The sequence below is a fragment of the Bufo bufo genome, chromosome 4, assembly GCF_905171765.1.
Source record: "Bufo bufo chromosome 4, aBufBuf1.1, whole genome shotgun sequence".
NCBI lineage: Eukaryota > Metazoa > Chordata > Amphibia > Anura > Bufonidae > Bufo > Bufo bufo.
This window is the reverse complement of record NC_053392.1, coordinates 629,343,422-629,369,129: the sequence shown is the minus strand read 5'-3', so window position 1 is coordinate 629,369,129 and position 25,708 is coordinate 629,343,422. Positions and strand designations below refer to the sequence as shown.

At 49.9% G+C, this 25,708-nt stretch overlaps 1 protein-coding gene across 1 annotated transcript; it reads right to left on the bottom strand.

Annotated features, from left to right (window-relative positions):
- Positions 1-147: 147 nt before the first annotated feature.
- On the bottom strand, positions 148-25,708 carry AARS2 (alanyl-tRNA synthetase 2, mitochondrial). The gene is made up of 22 exons (XM_040430795.1): positions 25,365-25,708; positions 23,687-23,875; positions 20,875-21,020; positions 20,579-20,770; positions 18,943-19,087; positions 18,716-18,861; positions 18,516-18,624; positions 18,397-18,435; positions 18,203-18,314; positions 18,003-18,130; positions 15,613-15,760; positions 15,370-15,539; positions 15,183-15,296; positions 10,707-10,847; positions 10,436-10,573; positions 9,946-10,055; positions 9,695-9,803; positions 8,520-8,642; positions 7,546-7,656; positions 5,470-5,556; positions 799-909; positions 148-343 (listed from the first exon to the last, which is right to left on the bottom strand). The coding sequence occupies exons 1-22, from the start codon at positions 25,656-25,658 to the stop codon at positions 176-178; spliced, it is 3,030 nt and encodes a 1,009-aa protein (XP_040286729.1). The 5' UTR covers positions 25,659-25,708; the 3' UTR covers positions 148-175.

Genomic DNA, 25,708 nt, shown 5'->3' with positions numbered 1-25,708 from the left:
GCGTTGTGCTCTTGTACCTGGAAGCTAGCAGAATTATGATTGCAGCTCTGAATGTGATTAGTAACAGCAGAACAGGGACTGCAGCTCACAGAGCCAATATGAAGTTCTGAGCAAGTCCAGGTGCCTCGTACCTGAGGTCATTAGCGTATTGGCGTTCCGTGCGCTTCCCGTCCACTTACTGCTGCTTCATCTGTGCAAAATTCATGGCGGTCTGCAGAACATGGTCTAAGGTGTCGCTAGTTCCAGTGCCATTGGCCACGACGATGGAGCCTCCTGCTTTACCCTTCATGGTCGAGCACACAGCGATGGCCCAATCAGCAGCGGACAGACCGGACGTGGAGCCCTGGAGAAGAGAGAGCAAAGTATGAGACCCCCCCGGACCTGTGGGGGAGGGGGCACTGCACGAGAAACAGTGGCTTCAGATTTTATATCCATGACACTGAATTACCGTATTGTGTAACGTATGCAACTCTCTGTTAACTTTGTGTATCAATCTCTGCTTGCTGTCAGTGTATTGGAGTGTTCTAGTTTACATGCAAAAGCCGAAAACCGGTCCTAGTGCTGGTCAAACAGCTGATGGTTTGTCACAATATATCAGTCCAGACAATCCTCTGTGAGCTAAAAACAACAGCAGCACAGATCTCATTCCTGTCCTGGTAGGTTTGTTACAATGTATCAACGCAGGTAACGTGTAACTGTCTGGGGGGGGGGGGTCTTTGGTTTCTTGGACCAGAAGGGCTTGAAGATGTCACCGACACTTGATACTTTGCGCTGACGCCATTTTAGAAAGAGTCTCACCTTCGGGACGTGACAGGCGCACAGCACTTTCCCAGAGCTTTGTCGGCTGAGCAGCATCACAGCGGAGCCCGGACGTCTGTCACACACCTGATTCACCAGCTTCACCAACACCTGTCGGAGACACGGAGATGACTCCAAGACCAGAAATACAATCAACCATCCCAAACATCATCAACCATCCCCAGGCACAGTGAGGTCATCATCAAACATCCCCAGGCACAGTGAGGTCATCAAACATCCCAGACACAGTGAGGTCATCAACCATCCCCAGACACAGTGAGGTCATCATCAACCATCCCCAGACACAGTGAGGTCATCATCAACCATCCCCAGACACAGTGAGGTCATCATCAAACATCCCCAGACACAGTGAGGTCATCAAACATCCCCAGACACAGTGAGGTCATCATCAAACATCCCCAGACACAGTGAGGTCATCAAACATCCCCAGACACAGTGAGGTCATCATCAAACATCCCCAGACACAGTGAGGTCATCAAACATCCCAGACACAGTGAGGTCATCAAACATTCCAGACACAGTGAGGTCATCATCAAACATCCCCAGACACAGTGAGGTCATCATCAAACATCCCCAGACACAGTGAGGTCATCATCAAACATCCCCAGACACAGTGAGGTCATCATCAACCATCCCCAGGCACAGTGAGGTCATCATCAACCATCCCCAGGCACAGTGAGGTCATCATCAACCATCCCCAGGCACAGTGAGGTCATCATCAACCATCCCCAGGCACAGTGAGGTCATCATCAACCATCCCCAGGCACAGTGAGGTCATCATCAAACATCCCCAGACACAGTGAGGTCATCATCAACCATCCCCAGGCACAGTGAGGTCATCATCAAACATCCCCAGACACAGCGAGGTCATCATCAAACATCCCCAGACACAGCGAGGTCATCATCAAACATCCCCAGGCACAGTGAGGTCATCATCAAACATCCCCAGACACAGCGAGGTCATCAACCATCCCCAGACACAGTGAGGTCATCAAACATCCCCAGACACAGCGAGGTCATCATCAAACATCCCCAGACACAGTGAGGTCATCATCAAACATCCCCAGACACAGTGAGGTCATCAACCATCCCCAGACACAGTGAGGTTGTAACGGACCGTTTCAGCAGACAAGGGGTTAAAATCCGTTTAGGCGATATGCCCCTTTTCTGAGAGACAGGCACAGCTACTGCAGGATACACCAACCTCCCAAACTGGATACAAAGTAGCACTCCAAACTGGAACCTCACGAATAGCTGCTAGCAGACGAACAGGAATCAGCTTACCCTCCTGGCAATCAGTCTCTAACAGCATACAGCGGATCCCCCCAATAACGAGACAAGGCTCCGTGTTGAGGGTCAAGCAGTGGTCTGACTGTACTTCACGTACAGCCTCTTTTATTCATAAACCACAAACATAGTACTGCCCACAGGGGTTTGAAATACAACCAATCAGTAATTTACAACACATACAATGTAACTACAGCAACCAATCGTTCACACCCCCAGAGGACCAGAATGAAGACTGTGACACAGGACAGATACAACATATCCCCACAATGCATCATGGTCTCCTCCTCTCTGTCCCGGAGACAACCTGAGGAGCAATCCAATTATCTCTGAGGACAAAGGGAGATCGCCAATACACATGTGTAGACAACAGAACAGACATCACCATTTAAACACACAATGGGACAATGGCACAATAGAAACACACCCGCATATTCCTCCCAAGCTGACAAGTTACACTTATTATAAATTGTTACAACTTTGTGAGTTTACTTTGGCCATACATATAACTTACATTAATTCAAACAGTATAACGTGGGGACAAACCTATCCAAAATTCACTTGAATAGGTTCAGGGGTTTAAAAGTTAGTATATGGCCCATAATCCAGGGGCAAGAGGCCGGCAGCCAGTCCTCTCCAAAACCCAGTGGCGAGGTTGGTTTCGCCACACATCTTTCCCCCCCAGGGAAGACTAACCAGATACCTGACCTCACGCCAGTCGGTACCTGAGTTAGTCTGGCAGCCCACCCACAACCAAATACTGGACCTGTTGACTTTAGTAGCCTGTCTCTGTCCAGTGAGTCCACCAAGGTTAGGTTGGTAGCTGGTACTCCCGGTCTCTGTGTTGCTCCCTGGCTTGGAGTGGAGGTTGCTTTGTGGGCAGGAATCAGCGGTACTCTGCCCTGGTGCCAACGCTACCACGGAAGAAGCCTGGTTGGAGCCTGGTTGTTGGAGGGGGAGACCGACTGTCTCTACCCCCTGTGCTGTAAGTGCAGAGACCACGGTCCCATCTGCACTGTTGTGGGGCTTACTGTCTCCCCCTGGTGCGTTAAGCTGCCGCTGGGGAGAGGGGGTAACAAGCTCCTCTCCCATACATACTTCCGGCCGCTGGGGAGGGCGACCGACCGTCTCCGCTCCCAATACAGTGTCCTGTTGCTAAGGAAAGGAGACTGGGCTCTCTATTCCCTGCTGGACACTCTGCCGCTGGGGGACAGGACCGACTGTCTCTGCCCCCTGTAACTCCGCCTGCCGCTGGGGAAAGGAGACTGGGCTCCCAATCCCCAATAATTCATACGGCCGCTGGGGAATGGAGACTGGGCTCCCAATCCCCAATAATTCATACGGCCGCTGGGGAATGGAGACTGGGCTCCCAATTCCCAAAAAATCATGCTGCTGCTGGCGGGCAGGAACAACTACCTCTGCCCCCTGTAACTCAGCCTGCCGCTGGGGAGGGAGGACGCTGCTCTCCTCTCCCTGCACTTCACACTGCCGCTGGGGAATGGAGACTGGGTCTGTCACCTTACTGTCCTGCTGAGCCTTCTCACTGGCGTGGAACAGCTGCTGGTAGCCCTGTTCCAGCTCCATCTCCCGGGTCACCAGGTGGACCAGGTCCTGCTCAATCTCATGAGTGTCGTCCCAGTCATACCTGCTCTCCCTCCATTCCAAGAGATCATGGAACCGGACTTGTGTAGGGCTCCCAAACTCCAGCTCTGAAAAAGTCTCCCATAACAAGCCAGGACCATCAAACTCCTCTCCCTCCGGCTTGTCATGCTCAGCTGTCCTGGGTAGGTACTGTGCCCCATACCACCAGAGCGCCTGGTAGGCATCTTCCAGCCACAGCTCCCGCCATGCTAGGAGTTCCAATTCCTTTACCCATTCCTCCCGGGGCTGCTCTCCCAGGAAGGGCATCCGCAGGGCTACTCGCTTCTGCAACCGCTGGTCTTCCGTGGGGAGTCTCTCGTCACGCATATACTCCACAATACCCAGTACCTGGTACCAGATGCCTTTGAGGACTGCATCTCGGTCATCCATGATACCCTCATCGTACTCCACTGCTGTTTCCATTCTGGTGCAGTCAGGGTCGCTGTACTGGGACATGCGTTGCCCTCAAATTGTAATTCCAGGGAATGATGTTTCTTTGTAGCTGTCCTTCTGGGCTGTGGGAACGATCCCGCTGCTTGCCACCAATGTAACAGACCGTTTCAGCAGACAAGGGGTTAAAATCTGTTTAGGCGATATGCCCCTTTTCTGAGAGACAGGCCCAGCTACTGCAGGATACACCAACCTCCCAAACTGGATACAAAGTAGCACTCCAAACTGGAACCTCACGAATAGCTGCTAGCAGACGAACAGGAATCAGCTTACACTCCTGCCAATCAATCTCTAACAGCATACAGCGGATCCCCCCAATAACGAGACAAGGCTCCGTGTTGAGGGTCAAGCAGTGGTCTGACTGTACTTCACGTACAGCCTCTTTTATTCATAAACCACAAACATAGTACTGCCCACAGGGGTTTGAAATACAACCAATCAGTAATTTACAACACATACAATGTAACTACAGCAACCAATCGTTCACACCCCCAGAGGACCAGAATGAAGACTGCGACACAGGACAGATACAACATATCCCCACAATGCATCATGGTCTCCTCCTCTCTGTCCCGGAGACAACCTGAGGAGCAATCCAATTATCTCTGAGGACAAAGGGAGATCGCCAATACACATGTGTAGACAACAGGACAGACATCACCCTTTAAACACACAATGGGACAATGGCACAATAGAAACACACCCAGCATATTCCTCCCAAGCTGACAAGTTACACTTATTATAAATTGTTACAACTTTGTGAGTTTACATTGGCCATACATATAACTTACATCAATTTAAACAGTATAACTTGGGGACAAACCTATCCAAAATTCCCTTGAATAGGTTCAGGGGTTTAAAAGTTAGTATATGGCCCATAATCCAGGGGCAAGAGGCCAGCAGCCAGTCCTCTCCAAAACCCAGTGGCGAGTTTGGTTTCGCCACAGAGGTCATCAAACATCCCCAGACACAGTGAGGTCATCAACCATCCACAGACATAGTGAGGTCATCATCAAACATCCCCAGACACAGTGAGGTCATCATCAAACATCCCCAGACACAGTGAGGTCATCATCAAACATCCCCAGACACAGTGAGGTCATCAACAAATATACATAGAATTTCCATCTGGACAGAAGAAGACGACTCCAGAGCTTCTACTTACTGTGGTTATGGGCTATTTAAATTACTGCATTACAGACCCTCAGTGTGCACACTGCCAACAATGCACCTGAAATTCACCACAATTCTGCCACACTAATAAATACTCACCGGAAGAGACTCCACATACACAGCGTCCACGATGACTGGCTGATGGTGGGAGTACTTCTCCACGAGGCTCTCAACCTTCTCCATAGCCTGAAACAAAGAACAAATGAAACTAAGAATGAGGCGACTGCCATGATGAATCTACAGAGAAAGCGGAGTCACTGTGTACATACATTACTTATCCTGTACTGATCCTGAGTTACATCCTGTATTATACTCCAGAGCTGCACTCACTATTCTGCTGGTGCAGTCACTGTGTACATACATTACTTATCCTGTACTGATCCTGAGTTACATCCTGTATTATACTCCAGAGCTGCACTCACTATTCTGCTGGTGCAGTCACTGTGTACATACATTACTTATCCTGTACTGATCCTGAGTTACATCCTGTATTATACTCCAGAGCTGCACTCACTATTCTGCTGGTGCAGTCACTGTGTACATACATTACTTATCCTGTACTGATCCTGAGTTACATCCTGTATTATACTCCAGAGCTGCACTCACTATTCTGCTGGTGCAGTCACTGTGTACATACATTACTTATCCTGTACTGATCCTGAGTTACATCCTGTATTATACTCCAGAGCTGCACTCACTATTCTGCTGGTGCAGTCACTGTGTACATACATTACTTATCCTGTACTGATCCTGAGTTACATCCTGTATTATACTCCAGAGCTGCACTCACTATTCTGCTGGTGCAGTCACTGTGTACATACATTACTTATCCTGTACTGATCCTGAGTTACATCCTGTATTATACTCCAGAGCTGCACTCCCTATTCTGCTGGTGCAGTCACTGTGTACATACATTACTTATCCTGTACTGATCCTGAGTTACATCCTGTATTATACTCCAGAGCTGCACTCACTATTCTGCTGGTGCAGTCACTGTGTACATACATTACTTATCCTGTACTGATCCTGAGTTATGTCCTGTATTATACTCCAGAGCTGCACTCACTATTCTGCTGGTGCAGTCAATGTGTACATACATTACTTATCCTGTACTGATCCTGAGTTACGTCCTGTATTATACTCCAGAGCTGCACTCACTATTCTGCTGGTGCAGTCACTGTGTACATACATTACTTATCCTGTACTGATCCTGAGTTACATCCTGTATTATACTCCAGAGCTGCACTCACTATTCTGCTGGTGCAGTCACTGTGTACATACATTACTTATCCTGTACTGATCCTGAGTTACAGCCTGTATTATACTCCAGAGCTGCACTCACTATTCTGCTGGTGCAGTCACTGTGTACATACATTACTTATCCTGTACTGATCCTGAGTTACATCCTGTATTATACTCCAGAGCTGCACTCACTATTCTGCTGGTGCAGTCACTGTGTACATACATTACTTATCCTGTACTGATCCTGAGTTACATCCTGTATTATACTCCAGAGCTGCACTCACTATTCTGCTGGTGCAGTCACTGTGTACATACACTACTTATCCTGTACTGATCCTGAGTTACATCCTGTATTATACTCCAGAGCTGCACTCACTATTCTGCTGGTGCAGTCACTGTGTACATACATTACTTATCCTGTACTGATCCTGAGTTATTTCCTGTATTATACTCCAGAGCTGCACTCACTGTTCTGCTGGTGCAGTCACTGTGTACATACATTACTTATCCTGTACTGATCCAGAGTTACATCCTGTATTATACTCCAGAGCTGCACTCACTATTCTGCTGGTGCAGTCACTGTGTACATACATTACTTATCCTGTACTGATCCTGAGTTACATCCTGTATTATCCTCCAGAGCTGCACTCACTATTCTGCTGGTGCAGTCACTGTGTACATACATTACTTATCCTGTACTGATCCTGCGTTACATGCAGTATTACACTCCAGAGCTGCACTCACTATTTCAGCACTGATCAGTTTGCTATGGAGATTTGCAGTCTGGGAAGTGTTGTTTTACAGCAGCCTTTCTTCTTCTCCCGAGCACACCCACAAGTTTGCTGACTGTTTCCAATAACAACAAGCAGAACAGGAAGTGCTGCTCTGGAGTATAACACAGGATGTAACTGATACCCCCTCCACCATCTTCACCTGTCGTTCTTCCATCTTGCGTATGGCCGTATTAGCAGATCTCTGCAGAGATTTGAGAGATGTCTGCAGTTCCTTCCTCTGCCACTGAGGTATGGGGGCGTTGTCCACATTCTGAAATACACAAATACAAAACATCATTAAAGGGGTCCTGTCTGCGGGCCCCTTACAGTGGGGGTCTTTCTACCTTTCTTTAACCCCTCAGACCCTGTTATGATTACAGCAGAGGTCCTGACACATGAGCAGATATTCGTATTACCGCGCAATGCCGGAGAACGGATACATTCACACATCGGTCTGCGGCTATCATGTGGTTGGTGATCGATCGTTTTCTGACTACGATCAGTGAGCGGTTTAGCGCCAGTCTTTCGGTCGCTGCAGTCTTTGTGTGTGTAAATGGGCCTTAACCCTTCCCGCCACATGCACAGCGCAGCGATGTCCATTACAGCTGACACCCCGCTGGGTGCAGCACCTAAAAGGTTTACGGGGGATGGGGGGCTCTCTACGCTGGCATACCTGTGATAGGATCCCCCATGTTATTACTACACCTAATGGAGCCTGCCTTAGGACAGGTCATCAATATTAGAGGGGGTCCGACTCTGGTCACCCCCATCAGTCAGCACTCGGCCTGACATCACACCCATCGGTCACGTGGACTTTGTGTAACTCGGTCCCTTTCAAGTGGGCTGCAATACCAAGCACGGCCACTGTACAATGCATGGCGCTGCGCCGTGTATCCTAATATGTGAGTCCTGGAAAACCTGTTTAACCCCTAAGGAGACCATTGGGAAAGAAAAACAAACAAAAAAAATGCCCGAAATGCCGTTATCCCACCTTTGGGGGGGGGGTTCCCCGCCAATAGGAAGATGAAGGAGCCACAGCACCAATTCACTTGACACCCAACCTACTTGCAGATTTTGCCGCAAAATGGGAACTTCCCCCTCCCCCGCTTGTCCATGTTTCTCCATTCTACTCACCTCTGATAGGAGGCCGATCTCCTTGGACAGCTGCTGGGCCTCACTCAGGGTGGTCGGCCTCGTCTTCATGCGCTCGGTGATGGACTCCACCTCTCTATGCAGGAGCTGCCCCGTCTCTCGCGCCTGTGGATTATCAGTCAGAATTGTGTGAATGCTGCTCCGGAGGTGACTGGATTATAACAATGGTGTATGCTACTCTGGATGTGACTGGAGTATAAGAAAGGTGAATGCTGCTCTGAAGGCGTAACAATGATGAAAGGGCAATATGTGCGAGCCCGCTGCAATCGTACGCTTATGTTGGATTTCCAAAGGGCGGCAGGAGACCTGAGGTCCAGGTCCATCACAGATCCTGAAGGACACATCCCAGAATTCCTGGAGCAGCCTATTGATCCCTAAAACTCGGGACAAGGGAGAGGAGCGATTCCGTATAATTGCCACCCATGATGCTGCCAACACAGAAGTCCGGGAGATCCTGAACACATATCGTCTTTACGCTCTCTAGTAGGGGAATATCGCCGAGGCCGTAACCTCAAAGACAGACGGTCCGTCCAGTCACCTACAAGACGCGGCTGACCCATAACTGCTCCTTCTGAGTAGGCAACGAATGGACAAAGTGCTCTTCATCAGATCCTTCGTCATCTTATCTGATCGCCTGAACTTGTGGCACGAAATACGTTGGAAAAACGATTCCCTAGTCCTAACACTGGATCGGCGAACGCCTCGGCTAAATCCGAAACAAGGAAAACACCGGTGGTGAGATGTGTCCAAACGCGGCCTCCAACGCAAATGTATACAAGTGCAGGCCACGTATTATGTATTTTAACTTACTTCTACTTCCTCCTTGGCTAAAAATACTCAAGAGTAAGAGGAGTATTTTTACTAGCACGACCTGTGGTGCTCATGATATTGGATTACGACTTGTACGCCCACATTGGCAATATACACTTTGCTTCTACGGCACCTACTAGTCTATTCCACCCTGATCCGTGTCCGGAGCCTGCACCTGGGCGCACTGTCGGCACGATGGCAGTCATACCCGGACATGGCAATATTGCAGCCCATACCACCGTGGCGTTTACACTGCCAGTCTAAATGCATTGGAGGTTGACCACACTGTGTCAGCCAGGGCCGGACTGACTGGAGTATACTGGGATGACTGGAGTAGATGCACACACCTGTTTGGCTTCCTCTCCAGTCACAGCGATGAGACGAACGATCCCTTTCACCAGCGGTTTTTCTGAGATAATCACCAGGTCTTCAATGGCTGCGGTCCTGAGCAGATGTCTGGGTACAGAAGACAAGGTGATGTGGATGGGGGCGCTCTCCTCAAACTGTGATGTCACAGGGGGAGGCGATGTGACGGGAGAACAGTCAGAGGCACCGGGGTCACATAACTGGAGGACCACAGAGAACATCGTTCACTCACGTCCCACAGCAGAGCTCCACAGATGTCTGCAGACCATCCTGACAACTCGGATTCATCAGCTTCTCCACAGGGACCCCAACCGAGACCACGCGTACGGGATCCGGGTACACCTAGGGGAGACATTCCCGTTACAGAATGGGCGAGGTGACAACGGAAAACATCCCTGCAGTTGTCACCCTTGTAGTGCTCTTGGATGGAGATACTCTGCTGCACTTAAAGGGGAACTACAATCCCAGAGGAAAGGGCCGACGTGCCGAGCACTGAACCCCCTTATCACTGCCGTCTGGTACCCCATGTTGCAAGGCTACAACTCCCAGCATCCCTCCATCCTGCGAGACATCTGCAGTTTGTATAGGGGGGTGGGGGGGGTGAGCAGACCACAGGAGGGTTCTGACATAATATCAGGACGTCTCCCAACACGTCTCATACTCCGGTCTGTCACATCGCCCACAATGCAATGCAGCAGAGCGTAACTCTGGGTCCGGTCTACCTCATCCACTGTCCGCAGACCCCGCATGCATTTGGCGTCGGAGAGTGGAACGTGCGCCGTGTCAATCTCCAGATCCTGCGCGATCAACTCCTGCAGCAGCTTCTCCGCCTCCTGCAGCTGCACGCCGCTCACTGGACCCTGGGGACACGAAGACAAGTATATTACACCTCCGCTATATATTACATAGGAGCCCCGCCCTGGGTAACCATAGAACGCAGGAGGCAGTAAAGATGATGAAGCAGAGCCCGGAGGCAGACCGCCGCAGACTCACCGTGACGCCGACATCAAAGCGCAGGCGTTCTGCCGTGACATGTGACCCGCGCTGGGCTGTGCTCTCACCAAGGACCTGACGCAGGGCAAAGTTCAGCAGGTGGGTGGCCGTGTGCTTCACCATACATGCCAGCCGCTGGCCCTGGAGGGGAGAGTGACAGATCGGCATCATCAGCGGAATATGCTGGCGCTATGTAAGGATAATTATTATCAGGGCGGCCATTTCTGTCATGCCCGTACTGACGGCTCAGCTGAGGCCTGTCTGGGAAACACTACAACTCCTGAAATACACTGCAATGTCAATTCTGATCTAGGAAAACTACATCTCCCACCATGCACCACATTGCAGGAGTTGTAGTGTGTGTGCACAGGCGCTTAGTGTAGTATCAGCCATAAGCACTACATCTCCCACCATGCACCACATCCCAGGAGTAGTAGTGTGTGTGCACAGGCGCTTAGTGTAGTATCAGCCATAAGCACTACATCTCCCACCATGCACCACATTGCAGGAGTTGTAGTGTGTGTGCGCAGGCGCTTAGTGTAGTATCAGCCATAAGCACTACATCTCCCACCATGCACCACATTGCAGGAGTTGTAGTGTGTGTGCGCAGGCGCTTAGTGTAGTATCAGCCATAAGCACTACATCTCCCACCATGCACCACATTGCAGGAGTTGTAGTGTGTGCACAGGCGCTTAGTGTAGTATCAGCCATAAGCACTACATCTCCCACCATGCACCACATTGCAGGAGTTGTAGTGTGTGCGCACAGGCGCTTAGTGTAGTATCAGCCATAAGCACTACATCTCCCACCATGCACCACATTGCAGGAGTTGTAGTGTGTGCGCACAGGCGCTTAGTGTAGTATCAGCCATAAGCACTACATCTCCCACCATGCACCACATTGCAGGAGTAGTAGTGTGTGCGCACAGGCGCTTAGTGTAGTATCAGCCATAAGCACCACATCTCCCACCATGCACCACATTGCAGGAGTTGTAGTGTGCGCACAGGCGCTTAGTGTAGTATCAGCCATAAGCACTACATCTCCCACCATGCACCACATTGCAGGAGTTGTAGTGTGTGTGCACAGGCGCTCGGTGTAGTATCAGCCATAAGCACTACATCTCCCACCATGCACCACATTGCAGGAGTTGTAGTGTGCGCACAGGCGCTCAGTGTAGTATCAGCCATAAGCACTACATCTCCCACCATGCACCACATTGCAGGAGTTGTAGTGTGTGTGCACAGGCGCTTAGTGTAGTATCAGCCATAAGCACTACATCTCCCACCATGCACCACATTGCAGGAGTTGTAGTGTGTGTGCACAGGCGCTCAGTGTAGTATCAGCCATAAGCACTACATCTCCCACCATGCACCACATTGCAGGAGTTGTAGTGTGTGCGCACAGGCGCTCAGTGTAGTATCAGCCATAAGCACTACATCTCCCACCATGCACCACATTGCAGGAGTTGTAGTGTGTGCACAGGCGCTCAGTGTAGTATCAGCCATAAGCACTACATCTCCCACCATGCACCACATTGCAGGAGTTGTAGTGTGTGTGCACAGGCGCTTAGTGTAGTATCAGCCATAAGCACTACATCTCCCACCATGCACCACATTGCAGGAGTTGTAGTGTGTGTGCACAGGTGCTTAGTGTAGTATCAGCCATAAGCACTACATCTCCCACCATGCACCACATTCCAGGAGTTGTAGTGTGTGTGCACAGGCGCTCAGTGTAGTATCAGCCATAAGCACTACATCTCCCACCATGCACCACATTGCAGGAGTTGTAGTGTGTGCACAGGCGCTCAGTGTAGTATCAGCCATAAGCACTACATCTCCCACCATGCACCACATTGCAGGAGTAGTAGTGTGTGTGCACAGGCGCTTAGTGTAGTATCAGCCATAAGCACTACATCTCCCACCATGCACCACATTCCAGGAGTTGTAGTGTGTGTGCACAGGCGCTCGGTGTAGTATCAGCCATAAGCACTACATCTCCCACCATGCACCACATTGCAGGAGTTGTAGTGTGCGCACAGGCGCTCAGTGTAGTATCAGCCATAAGCACTACATCTCCCACCATGCACCACATTGCAGGAGTTGTAGTGTGTGTGCACAGGCGCTTAGTGTAGTATCAGCCATAAGCACTACATCTCCCACCATGCACCACATTGCAGGAGTTGTAGTGTGTGTGCACAGGCGCTCAGTGTAGTATCAGCCATAAGCACTACATCTCCCACCATGCACCACATTGCAGGAGTTGTAGTGTGTGCGCACAGGCGCTCAGTGTAGTATCAGCCATAAGCACTACATCTCCCACCATGCACCACATTGCAGGAGTTGTAGTGTGTGCACAGGCGCTCAGTGTAGTATCAGCCATAAGCACTACATCTCCCACCATGCACCACATTGCAGGAGTTGTAGTGTGTGTGCACAGGCGCTTAGTGTAGTATCAGCCATAAGCACTACATCTCCCACCATGCACCACATTGCAGGAGTTGTAGTGTGTGTGCACAGCGCTTAGTGTAGTATCAGCCATAAGCACTACATCTCCCACCATGCACCACATTGCAGGAGTTGTAGTGTGTGCACAGGCGCTCAGTGTAGTATCAGCCATAAGCACTACATCTCCCACCATGCACCACATTGCAGGAGTTGTAGTGTGTGTGCACAGGCGCTTAGTGTAGTATCAGCCATAAGCACTACATCTCCCACCATGCACCACATTGCAGGAGTTGTAGTGTGTGCACAGGCGCTTAGTGTAGTATCAGCCATAAGCACTACATCTCCCACCATGCACCACATTGCAGGAGTTGTAGTGTGTGCACAGGCGCTTAGTGTAGTATCAGCCATAAGCACTACATCTCCCACCATGCACCACATTGCAGGAGTTGTAGTGTGTGTGCACAGGCGCTCAGTGTAGTATCAGCCATAAGCACTACATCTCCCACCATGCACCACATTCCAGGAGTTGTAGTGTGTGTGCACAGGCGCTCGGTGTAGTATCAGCCATAAGCACTACATCTCCCACCATGCACCACATTGCAGGAGTTGTAGTGTGCGCACAGGCGCTCAGTGTAGTATCAGCCATAAGCACTACATCTCCCACCATGCACCACATTGCAGGAGTTGTAGTGTGTGTGCACAGGCGCTTAGTGTAGTATCAGCCATAAGCACTACATCTCCCACCATGCACCACATTGCAGGAGTTGTAGTGTGTGTGCACAGGCGCTCAGTGTAGTATCAGCCATAAGCACTACATCTCCCACCATGCACCACATTGCAGGAGTTGTAGTGTGTGCGCACAGGCGCTCAGTGTAGTATCAGCCATAAGCACTACATCTCCCACCATGCACCACATTGCAGGAGTTGTAGTGTGTGCACAGGCGCTCAGTGTAGTATCAGCCATAAGCACTACATCTCCCACCATGCACCACATTGCAGGAGTTGTAGTGTGTGTGCACAGGCGCTTAGTGTAGTATCAGCCATAAGCACTACATCTCCCACCATGCACCACATTGCAGGAGTTGTAGTGTGTGTGCACAGCGCTTAGTGTAGTATCAGCCATAAGCACTACATCTCCCACCATGCACCACATTGCAGGAGTTGTAGTGTGTGCACAGGCGCTCAGTGTAGTATCAGCCATAAGCACTACATCTCCCACCATGCACCACATTGCAGGAGTTGTAGTGTGTGTGCACAGGCGCTTAGTGTAGTATCAGCCATAAGCACTACATCTCCCACCATGCACCACATTGCAGGAGTTGTAGTGTGTGCACAGGCGCTTAGTGTAGTATCAGCCATAAGCACTACATCTCCCACCATGCACCACATTGCAGGAGTTGTAGTGTGTGCACAGGCGCTTAGTGTAGTATCAGCCATAAGCACTACATCTCCCACCATGCACCACATTGCAGGAGTTGTAGTGTGTGTGCACAGGCGCTCAGTGTAGTATCAGCCATAAGCACTACATCTCCCACCATGCACCACATTGCAGGAGTTGTAGTGTGTGCACAGGCGCTTAGTGTAGTATCAGCCATAAGCACTACATCTCCCACCATGCACCACATTGCAGGAGTTGTAGTGTGTGTGCACAGGCGCTTAGTGTAGTATCAGCCATAAGCACTACATCTCCCACCATGCACCACATTGCAGGAGTAGTAGTGTGTGCGCACAGGCGCTCAGTGTAGTATCAGCCATAATCACTACATCTCCCACCATGCACCACATTGCAGGAGTTGTAGTGTGTGTGCACAGGCGCTTAGTGTAGTATCAGCCATAAGCACTACATCTCCCACCATGCACCACATTGCAGGAGTAGTAGTGTGTGCGCACAGGCGCTCAGTGTAGTATCAGCCATAAGCACTACATCTCCCACCATGCACCGCGCCAGAGCTCGCACTGCGCAGACACTGAACCAGCAGGGACTTCGAAGAGATCCAACTAGAAGAAAAGCCAAGTGCTCAGCCATAAATACCTCGTCCAGATACAGCAGGAGGCGATCCCCGACCCTCAGCGGCTCAGCGGCAGTGATCTCATGCACCACGTAACCTCCTGCCACGTGTACGGACTCCACCGGGAACAGGACATCCTGCAGGGAGGGTAAAGGAGTCGTAAGATGACGGGGAGGGAAAGCACAGAGCACACAGCCAGACGCCCGTTACCTGCTCTCCGTCTCGTACAAAGTACCCCACATCACAGCTCTGGCCCCCCTGCTCCGCGTAGTAACATGTCCGGTCCAGGATTGCTGTGCAGCGCTCACCCCTGTCCACTGCAGAGACTAGAGACTGGTCCTTGTAAAGCGTCAGTACGGTGGCCTGGCAGGGCGTGAACACTGCGGGGGAGAGGTTCATGTGATATAGGAGTAAACCGCCCCCCTGCCGAGAGAAAAACGGCAGCCATCTTACCGTATCTCCCATCAGCCCCCAGGCGGTAGTTGTATTTTGGCGAATCATTGGTCCTGGGGACCCCCCGGTGCTGCAGCTCAGCCAGAGAGTGAACGTCCAGCTGTACCCGGGCTGGGGCGCCATCCGCTTGCTGGTTTCTAACCTTCTTCTACATACAGAAAACATGGAGAAAAGAAAGAAATGCGCCAAATGGTCATTCCTGATACTCAGAGCGCAGGAACTAGGGTAAAACTGCCTCTCAATGTCTGGCCCTACCAATTCATGAATGGAATGCCAGCTAAACAGTGAAGGCTGACACCAGCAGAGCACAGGACGTATAGATCAGCACCATCTTCCCACAATTCCCTGCTCAGCACCCCCCACCCCCATATAGCAGGGGCCTAGAGCGCTGCAGGGGTCAGGAGTCAATAGGGTCATTATGGACAGTCAGGTATAGAAAATCCCTGGTGACCCCAGTGTCCCCTCCATGCCACAGGGGCAGCTGACGCAGATCCACCGCAAACCGCATCCTATATCTCAGCTTCCTGGACATGGAGGAAAGAGGGATATTTCAGGTTGACTATAATCGCCCTAAAAGTGGGAGGATGTGGAGAAGAGTCCGTGAAGGGAGAAATGGTACATACAGTTGTAAGAAAAAGTATGTGAACCCTTTGGAATGATCTGTATTTCTGCACAAATTGGTCATAAAATGTGATCTGATCTTCATCTAAGTCACAACAATAGACAATCACAGTCTGCTTAAACTAATAACACACAAAGAGTTAAATGTTACCATGTTTTTATTGAACACACCATGTAAACATTCACAGTGCAGGTGGAAAAAGTATGTGAACCCCTAGACTAATGACATCTCCAAGAGCTAATTGGAGTGAGGTGTCAGCCAACTGGAGTCCAATCAATGAGATGAAATTGGAGGCGTTGGTTACAGCTGCCCTGCCCTATAAAAAACACACACCAGTTCTGGGTTTGCTTTTCACAAGAAGCATTGCCTGATGTGAATGATGCCTCGCACAAAAGAGCTCTCAGAAGACCTACGATTAAGAATAGTTGACTTTCATAAAGCTGGAAAGGGTTATAAAAGTATCTCCAAAAGCCTTGCTGTTTATCAGTCCACAGTAAGACAAATTGTCTATAAATGGAGGACGTTCAGCACTGCTGCTACTCTCCCTAGGAGCGGCCGTCCTGTAAAGATGACTGCAAGAGCACAGCGCAGACTGCTCAATGAGGTGAAGAAGAATCCTAGAGTGTCAGCTAAAGACTTACAAAAGTCTCTGGCATATGCTAACATCCCTGTTAGCGAATCTACGATACGTAAAACACTAAACAAGAATGGATTTCATGGGAGGACACCACAGAGGAAGCCACTGCTGTCCAAAAAAAAACATTGCTGCACGTTTACAGTTTGCACAAGAGCACCTTGATGTTCCACAGCAGTACTGGCAAAATATTCTGTGGACAGATGAAACCAAGGTTGAGTTGTTTGGAGGAAACACACAACACTATGTGTGGAGAAAAAGAGGCACAGCACACCAACCTCAAAACCTCATCCCAACTGTGAAGTATGGTGGTGGGGGCATCATGGTTTGGGGCTGCTTTGCTGCGTCAGGGCCTGGATGGATTGCTATCACGAAAGGAAAAATGAATTCCCAAGTTTATCAAGACATTTTTCATGAGAACTTAAGGCCATCTGTCGACCAGCTGAAGCTCAACAGAAGATGGGTGTTGCAACAGGACAACGACCCAAAGCATAGAAGTAAATCAACAACAGAATGGCTTAAACAGAAGAAAATCCGCCTTCTGGAGTGGCCCAGTCAGAGTCCTGACCTCAACCCGATGGAGATGCTGTGGCCTGACCTCAAGAAAGCGATTCACACCAGACATCCCAAGAATATTGCTGAACTGAAACAGTTCTGTAAAGAGGAAAGGTCAAGAATTACTCCTGACCGTTGTGCACGTCTGATCTGCAACTACAGGAAACGTTTGGGGGAAGTTATTGCTGCCAAAGGAGGTTCAACCAGTTATTAAATCCAAGGGTTCACATACTTTTCCCCCCTGCACTGTGAATGTTTACATGGTGTGTTCAATAAAAACATGGTAACATTTAACTCTTTGTGTGTTATTAGTTTAAGCAGACTGTGATTGTCTATTGTTGTGAATTAGATGAAGATCAGATCACATTTTATGACCAATTTGTGCAGAAATCCAGATCATTCCAAAGGGTTCACATACTTTTTCTTGCAACTGTATATGGCTATAATCAGGACTCGGGTCAGAATGTTCCCATTCACTGACAGCAAGCTGGGATCTTGGACATCATGAGGAAGTGAACATCAAAGTCTAGAGAAGTTAGAGCTGGACTTCCTCAGATTACAGGGAGTCCAGTGACTGACCTCGGCCTCCTCCACAGCCAGCCGGTCTAGAGCTGCCGTGTCCAGGTATAGTCCTCTCTCCTCCAGCATCAGCCCAATGAGATCCAGCGGGAAGCCCAGGTTCCTGTACAGAGACCAGGCCGCGGTCACTGCGGAGACAGCACGCGGCATGTGAGCGAGGAACGCCAAGAGCTGCCCCTTCCTCCCGTCATATCACTTACCTGGGAATGTCTGATTAGCCACTCCTTGTTGAATAGTGCGCTCGATGATATGGCGCCCCCGCTGGAGGGAGACCAGAAATGCGTCCTCACTCTCGTTTAGAATCCTCATGATCTGAAATCAGCACAAAAGTCACAGAAACGCGCCGTGTGAGCGCGACAAGGTGACGCATCGGAGAGGACGACGCACCACTCACCTGAGATTTCTCGCGCTCCAGCTCCGGATATGCATCACCCTGTAATATAATCGCCAACGTCAGGACTCAGCTCAGAGACGGAGCTTGTTTGAGGAATGGGGCTGAAGGTCTCAACTTACCAAGATCTCCACCACAGTGGGCACCAAGGAAGACAACAAGCCAGGAGGAGCACGGAGAACCTCAGAAGAGAACCGGACGGCTCTGCGGAGGATGCGGCGTAACACGAGTCTGCAGAACAGAGAAGCAGCTGTTAAAGGGGGCATTACTGGATGGATCGCCCTGCGTTCAGTGACCCCCTGTCGGCCTTAGCTGCACTCACTCTGCTCCAGATGTCCCGGGATACACCCCATCAGCTATGCAGACTGACAGAGTCCTGATGTGATCGGCCACCACCCGATACGCCATGTCCACATGTTGGGAGTCCTCGCTGCCCAGCCTCCCCTGGTACGGAGGGGCCTGTGAGCCCTAAAATAGAGGTGTTCAATGGTTAAGGCCGTGTGAGAACTGTCCGCACCGGATGATGGGAACGTGATCCATGACACTCACCCTCTCGATGGCCTTCAGGACGGGAGCGAAAAGGTCTGTGGCGTAGTTGGAGCGTTTACCTTGAAGGATTGTGACCAGTCTCTCCAGTCCCATCCCCGTGTCCACATGACACTGCGGCAGAGGCCTGAGGCATCCATCTGACTCCCTGCACCAAACGACACAAAAACCAGGTTCTAGATCATCATCGCCTATCTGTTATCCTTCACAAGCAAAAGGATCTAGATTATCATCACCTACCTGTCATACATCACAAACACCAGGTTCTAGATTATCATCACCTACCTATCATACATCACAAACACCAGGTTCTAGATTATCATCACCTACCTGTCATACATCACAAACACCATGTTCTAGATTATCCTCACCTACCTGTTCTACAACATCAGCACCAGGTTCTAGGTTATCATCACCAACCTGTCATATATCACAAGAACCAGGTTCTAGATTATCATCACCAACCTGTCGTACATCACAAACACCAGGGTCTAGATTATCATCACCTACCTGTCATATATCACAAACACCAGGTTCTAGGTTATCATCACCTGTCATATATCACAAACACCAGGTTCTAGGTTATCATCACCTGTCATATATCACAAACACCAGGTTCTAGGTTATCATCACCAACCTGTCGTACATCACAAACACCAGGTTCTAGGTTATCATCACCTACCTGTCATATATCACAAACACCAGGTTCTAGATTATCCTCACCTACCTGTCATACATCACAAACACCAGGTTCTAGATTATCATAACCTACCTGTCGTACATCACAAACACCAGGTTCTAGATTATCCTCACCTACCTGTTCTACATCAGCACCAGGTTCTAGATTGCCATCACCTACCTGTCACCAAGCACTCGAGTATTACAATCTACCTGATACCAGGAGGAATTCCTGAAGTCATTTTTGCCACAGTTTTGATTCTGCATTGCTATAATTTGCAGACAGCTGATAGATATGGAGCATCTTAACACTAACACTTTTGTCTAGAGACATTACTCCACTTTTTACGCTGCCCCCTACTGGAGTAATATTACTGCGCCTCATCAGATTTCCCCTCAACAGGCGCTGTGAAAGCACTATATGGCGGTCTATAAGCAGTGTCCAGGATCTAAGATGATCCAAAATAAATAATACTCATTATATGAGCACCTGGTTTTAGATGATAATAACCCATCCTTACACTGCATTAATAACAGGTTCTAGATTATAATACACTAACAATCCCACTGCACAAGCACCAGATCATGTATAATGACATATTCTAGATGAGGCCGATTCTAGATAGAGCTATAATAGAGTACAAAAGACTTCTAGATGATCACAATTCACCATACTGTATGACGGACAGTTCTAGGCAATGATTTGCTATGGTCACCACCTGCACACTATAGGTTCTAGATTATGATCACCTCCCAGCAACATCCACTAGACTATAATCTCCTTGTTACACTGCATGAAGAACGTTACTTATCTCTCCTTCATCACCAGCTTCTAGACAGACATCACCCAGATGTTCATATCTATGACACTAATGTATAGTAACCTCCAGACATGACCCTCAGGTTCTAGATCATCAATCCCTCACCATCCATATACAGCAGTATATCAGCATTGCTCTACCTGTTATACTGCATGAACACCAGGTTCCAGATCTCCACCACTTCTGGACTATCCTGGTTCACCAGAGGGGCAGCATTTCGTCCTCCAATGTGATCATAGTGAATCTCTGTGCAGGGCCCACAGGGGCCCGTGTCCCCCATTTCCCAAAAGTTCTCCTTTAGCCCAAATGGTAGGATACGTGAAGGCGGCACACTGATGGGGGAGACACAAATAATGAGAGTTACAACTGATGTACATAGAGGCCTCGGCCTGGAGGATGGGATCTTAGTGCTACATACCTGCCGATCAATACTTACCCCAGGCTGAGCCAAATCTCCTTGGTCTCCTCATCTGCGGAAAGGCCAAGTTCTGGGTCTCCCCGAAAGTATGTGACATAAAGGCGATCAGCTGGGATTTCGTAACCGTGTGTCAGCAGCTCCCACGCCATAGCACAGGCTTCTAGCTGCAGGAGGACAACATTAGAAATGAAGGGTCATGTCAGGAGAAAGGCATAAATAAAGACCGGGGGCAGATAGCCGGTATGTGGTGACATCAGATATAACCGGGGGCAGATAGCCGGTATGTGGTGACATCAGATATAACAGGAGGCAGATAGCCGGTATGTGGTGACATCAGATATAACAGGGGGCAGATAGCCGGTATGTGGTGACATCAGATATAACAGGAGGCAGATAGCCGGTATGTGGTGACATCAGATATAACCGGGGGCAGATAGCCGGTATGTGGTGACATCACATATAACAGGAGGCAGATAGCCGGTATGTGGTGACATCAGATATAACAGGAGGCAGATAGCCGGTATGTGGTGACATCAGATATAACAGGGGGCAGATAGCCGGTATGTGGTGACATCAGATATAACAGGGGGCAGATAGCCGGTATGTGGTGACATCAGATATAACCGGGGGCAGATAGCCGGTATGTGGTGACATCAGATATAACAGGGGGCAGATAGCCGGTATGTGGTGACATCAGATATAACCGGGGGCAGATAGCCGGTATGTGGTGACATCAGATATAACAGGGGGCAGATAGCCGGTATGTGGTGACATCAGATATAACCGGGGGCAGATAGCCGGTATGTGGTGACATCAGATATAACAGGGGGCAGATAGCCGGTATGTGGTGACATCAGATATAACAGGGGGCAGATAGCCGGTATGTGGTGACATCAGATATAACAGGGGGCAGATAGCCGGTATGTGGTGACATCAGATATAACAGGAGGCAGATAGCCGGTATGTGGTGACATCAGATATAACAGGGGGCAGATAGCCGGTATGTGGTGACATCAGATATAACCGGGGGCAGATAGCCGGTATGTGGTGACATCAGATATAACCGGGGGCAGATAGCCGGTATGTGGTGACATCAGATATAACCGGGGGCAGATAGCCGGTATGTGGTGACATCAGATATAACCGGGGGCAGATAGCCGGTATGTGGTGACATCAGATATAACCGGGGGCAGATAGCCGGTATGTGGTGACATCAGATATAACAGGAGGCAGATAGCCGGTATGTGGTGACATCAGATATAACAGGGGGCAGATAGCCGGTATGTGGTGACATCAGATATAACAGGAGGCAGATAGCCGGTATGTGGTGACATCAGATATAACCGGGGGCAGATAGCCGGTATGTGGTGACATCACATATAACAGGAGGCAGATAGCCGGTATGTGGTGACATCAGATATAACAGGAGGCAGATAGCCGGTATGTGGTGACATCAGATATAACCGGGGGCAGATAGCCGGTATGTGGTGACATCAGATATAACAGGGGGCAGATAGCCGGTATGTGGTGACATCAGATATAACCGGGGGCAGATAGCCGGTATGTGGTGACATCAGATATAACAGGGGGCAGATAGCCGGTATGTGGTGACATCAGATATAACCGGGGGCAGATAGCCGGTATGTGGTGACATCAGATATAACAGGGGGCAGATAGCCGGTATGTGGTGACATCAGATATAACCGGGGGCAGATAGCCGGTATGTGGTGACATCAGATATAACAGGGGGCAGATAGCCGGTATGTGGTGACATCAGATATAACAGGGGGCAGATAGCCGGTATGTGGTGACATCAGATATAACCGGGGGCAGATAGCCGGTATGTGGTGACATCAGATATAACAGGAGGCAGATAGCCGGTATGTGGTGACATCAGATATAACAGGGGGCAGATAGCCGGTATGTGGTGACATCAGATATAACCGGGGGCAGATAGCCGGTATGTGGTGACATCAGATATAACCGGGGGCAGATAGCCGGTATGTGGTGACATCAGATATAACCGGGGGCAGATAGCCGGTATGTGGTGACATCAGATATAACCGGGGGCAGATAGCCGGTATGTGGTGACATCAGATATAACCGGGGGCAGATAGCCGGTATGTGGTGACATCAGATATAACAGGAGGCAGATAGCCGGTATGTGGTGACATCAGATATAACAGGGGGCAGATAGCCGGTATGTGGTGACATCAGATATAACAGGAGGCAGATAGCCGGTATGTGGTGACATCAGATATAACAGGAGGCAGATAGCCGGTATGTGGTGACATCAGATATAACAGGGGGCAGATAGCCGGTATGTGGTGACATCAGATATAACAGGGGGCAGATAGCCGGTATGTGGTGACATCAGATATAACCGGGGGCAGATAGCCGGTATGTGGTGACATCAGATATAACAGGGGGCAGATAGCCGGTATGTGGTGACATCAGATATAACAGGAGGCAGATAGCCGGTATGTGGTGACATCAGATATAACAGGGGGCAGATAGCCGGTATGTGGTGACATCAGATATAACAGGAGGCAGATAGCCGGTATGTGGTGACATCAGATATAACCGGAGGCAGATAGCCGGTATGTGGTGACATCAGATATAACAGGAGGCAGATAGCCGGTATGTGGTGACATCAGATATAACAGGAGGCAGATAGCCGGTATGTGGTGACATCAGATATAACAGGAGGCAGATAGCCGGTATGTGGTGACATCAGATATAACCGGGGGCAGATAGCCGGTATGTGGTGACATCAGATATAACCGGGGGCAGATAGCCGGTACGTGTAAGGTCGGGGTCACATTCATACCTTGAAGTAATCTCCAAATGACCAGTTTCCCAGCATCTCGAAGAAGGTGTGGTGGTAAACATCTCGGCCCACGTCCTCCAGGTCGTTGTGTTTCCCCCCGGCCCGCACACACTTCTGGCTGTTCACCACCCTGCGGTACTGCGCCATCTCGCTCCGGGGGTCCGCAGTGCCCAGGAAAATGGGCTTAAACTGGAAGGAAAAAAAAGACATGACCCTGAAGTGCGAGGTGTGGGCCGGATTTACATAGTGACGCCTACATCAGGGGTGCGCGACCCGCGGCCTGCATACGGTCCGCAGCAGAAACAGAGCTGACCATGCTCTGCCCGGAGCGGGGCACTGAGCTGGGCGACAGCATCTGCACGGGAGCGGGTCGGGCCCCTGGCCGTCCGTGACGTCGGGGGGAGCTGAGGAGAAGGCAGAAGCGCTTCTCAGATAGGTTAGCGCTGTGCGGTGTGATCCCGGCGATCACGGTGGAGGAGTGCTGCAGGGTCAGGGGTCTACAAAGCCCCCGCAGAAGGCTGCGGACCCCTGTACCCAGGGCTCCTGCAGAATAAGGAAAATAAAAGTCTCATTGTCTCCAAAAGGTCTTTCAGTGACCTCTTGGGGACGACACATTCTGTGCCAAAAATATATTTAAAAAAATAGAAATAATTAAAATGAAAACACAATAAAATAAAAAATATAATAAAATACAAAAAAACTAAAAATTATTTTGATAGTCCAACAAATAAAAAAGTTACAACCGTTTGAACCACTTGCACTAAAACGTACAAAAGTGGTCATTAAAGGGTTAACCAGTGCTCACTGGTTATGGCGGGGCCCTATAACTGGGGGCAGGCGGTGATAACCAGCGAGCGCTGTCCTCCGATGGTTTATGAATACCAGGCAGATGGAAGGAAATGTCGCCACTTAAAGGGATTTACCGGTAAAAATTATTTTTAACCCGTTGGTGCCGGGGGGCACACTTACCCGCTCCGCTGTCGCCATCCTCTGGTCTCTGCGCTGTGGACTCGTGCATGGCTTCAGCAGTGATGTGACCGTGTCCATGAGGATGACGACAGCGGAGCAGGTGAGCGCACGTCTCCGGTTTCAGAGGCCGCGCTGCAGGAAATCATTTTTACTGGGAAATCCCTTCGATATTCAGACAATCCCTGGGATCCTGCTGATAATGGCGGTACGTTATCAGGATGAGAGATGCACAATAATCGCCAGCACCGACAGTGAGCGATGACTGCGGCAGCGATCATTCCTCCCCATTCACTGTGCATCGGCCTGTGTGATAGGCTGAAGTAAACGAGCGCCGAGCGCGGCTAGGCGTGAGCGAATCAAGCTTAGGACGATAGATCCGCAGCCGATTCCTTCAATGTTAATGTTTCTGTACAGCAGTAAAATGTATTGGCTCCAGAGAGGAAAACTTTGTCTTGCCCGAAGTCACGTGAGACGCGGTGAACGACTACGGAAATGATACAAGTACGGTGTGTGTATATATATATATATTATTTACATGCTGCGCATATACCCGGGAGATAACACATTATTACACAGGGTCACCGCTGACAACTCGCCTGTCAATCATAAAAATGGCCCCGCCCCTCGGTTTCCACCACCATGACAACCTCGAAACGCGCCCCTTTCCTATAGCCAATAGACGGCTGCTCCTGCCCCCACGTGACTTCACCTGGTTCATGCCTGCATTTACGAAGAGTAAACTAGGGTCTCCCCGAGGCCGGACTGAGGAGGACGGGACGTGCCGGTGTCCATGCCGCTCCTCGAAATAGCGCAAGAAGGTGCGGCGGATGGCGGCGGAGGACGTGGAGGATGCTGAGGACAGGGACCGGCCGCTGCACGACACGCAACTTGTCAGTCCCTGGAGCAGCCGCAAGGGAGCAGCCATCTTGGGAATGGCAAGGACACCGCTATTACGAAAAGGGGAGGAGGGGAGTGGGAGCACGTCCGGCCTGTTTGTGCGCATGCGCAATAGAGGGGGTTTGAATTGGAAACTTTATTAAATAAACCCAAATT

What these genes read in the sequence shown, in the direction of transcription:
- AARS2 (XM_040430795.1), bottom strand. Translation starts at nt 25,658, where the DNA reads ATGCGCACAAACAGGCCGGACGTGCTCCCACTCCCCTCCTCCCCTTTT. An exon ending in GAGATTTGGCTCAGCCTGGG is followed by an intron (nt 20,771 to 20,874) that starts GTAAGTATTGAT and finishes CTCCCCCATCAG; the next exon opens with TGTGCCGCCTTCACGTATCC. An exon ending in CTGGAGAGGAAGCCAAACAG is followed by an intron (nt 8,643 to 9,694) that starts GTGTGTGCATCT and finishes GATAATCCACAG; the next exon opens with GCGCGAGAGACGGGGCAGCT.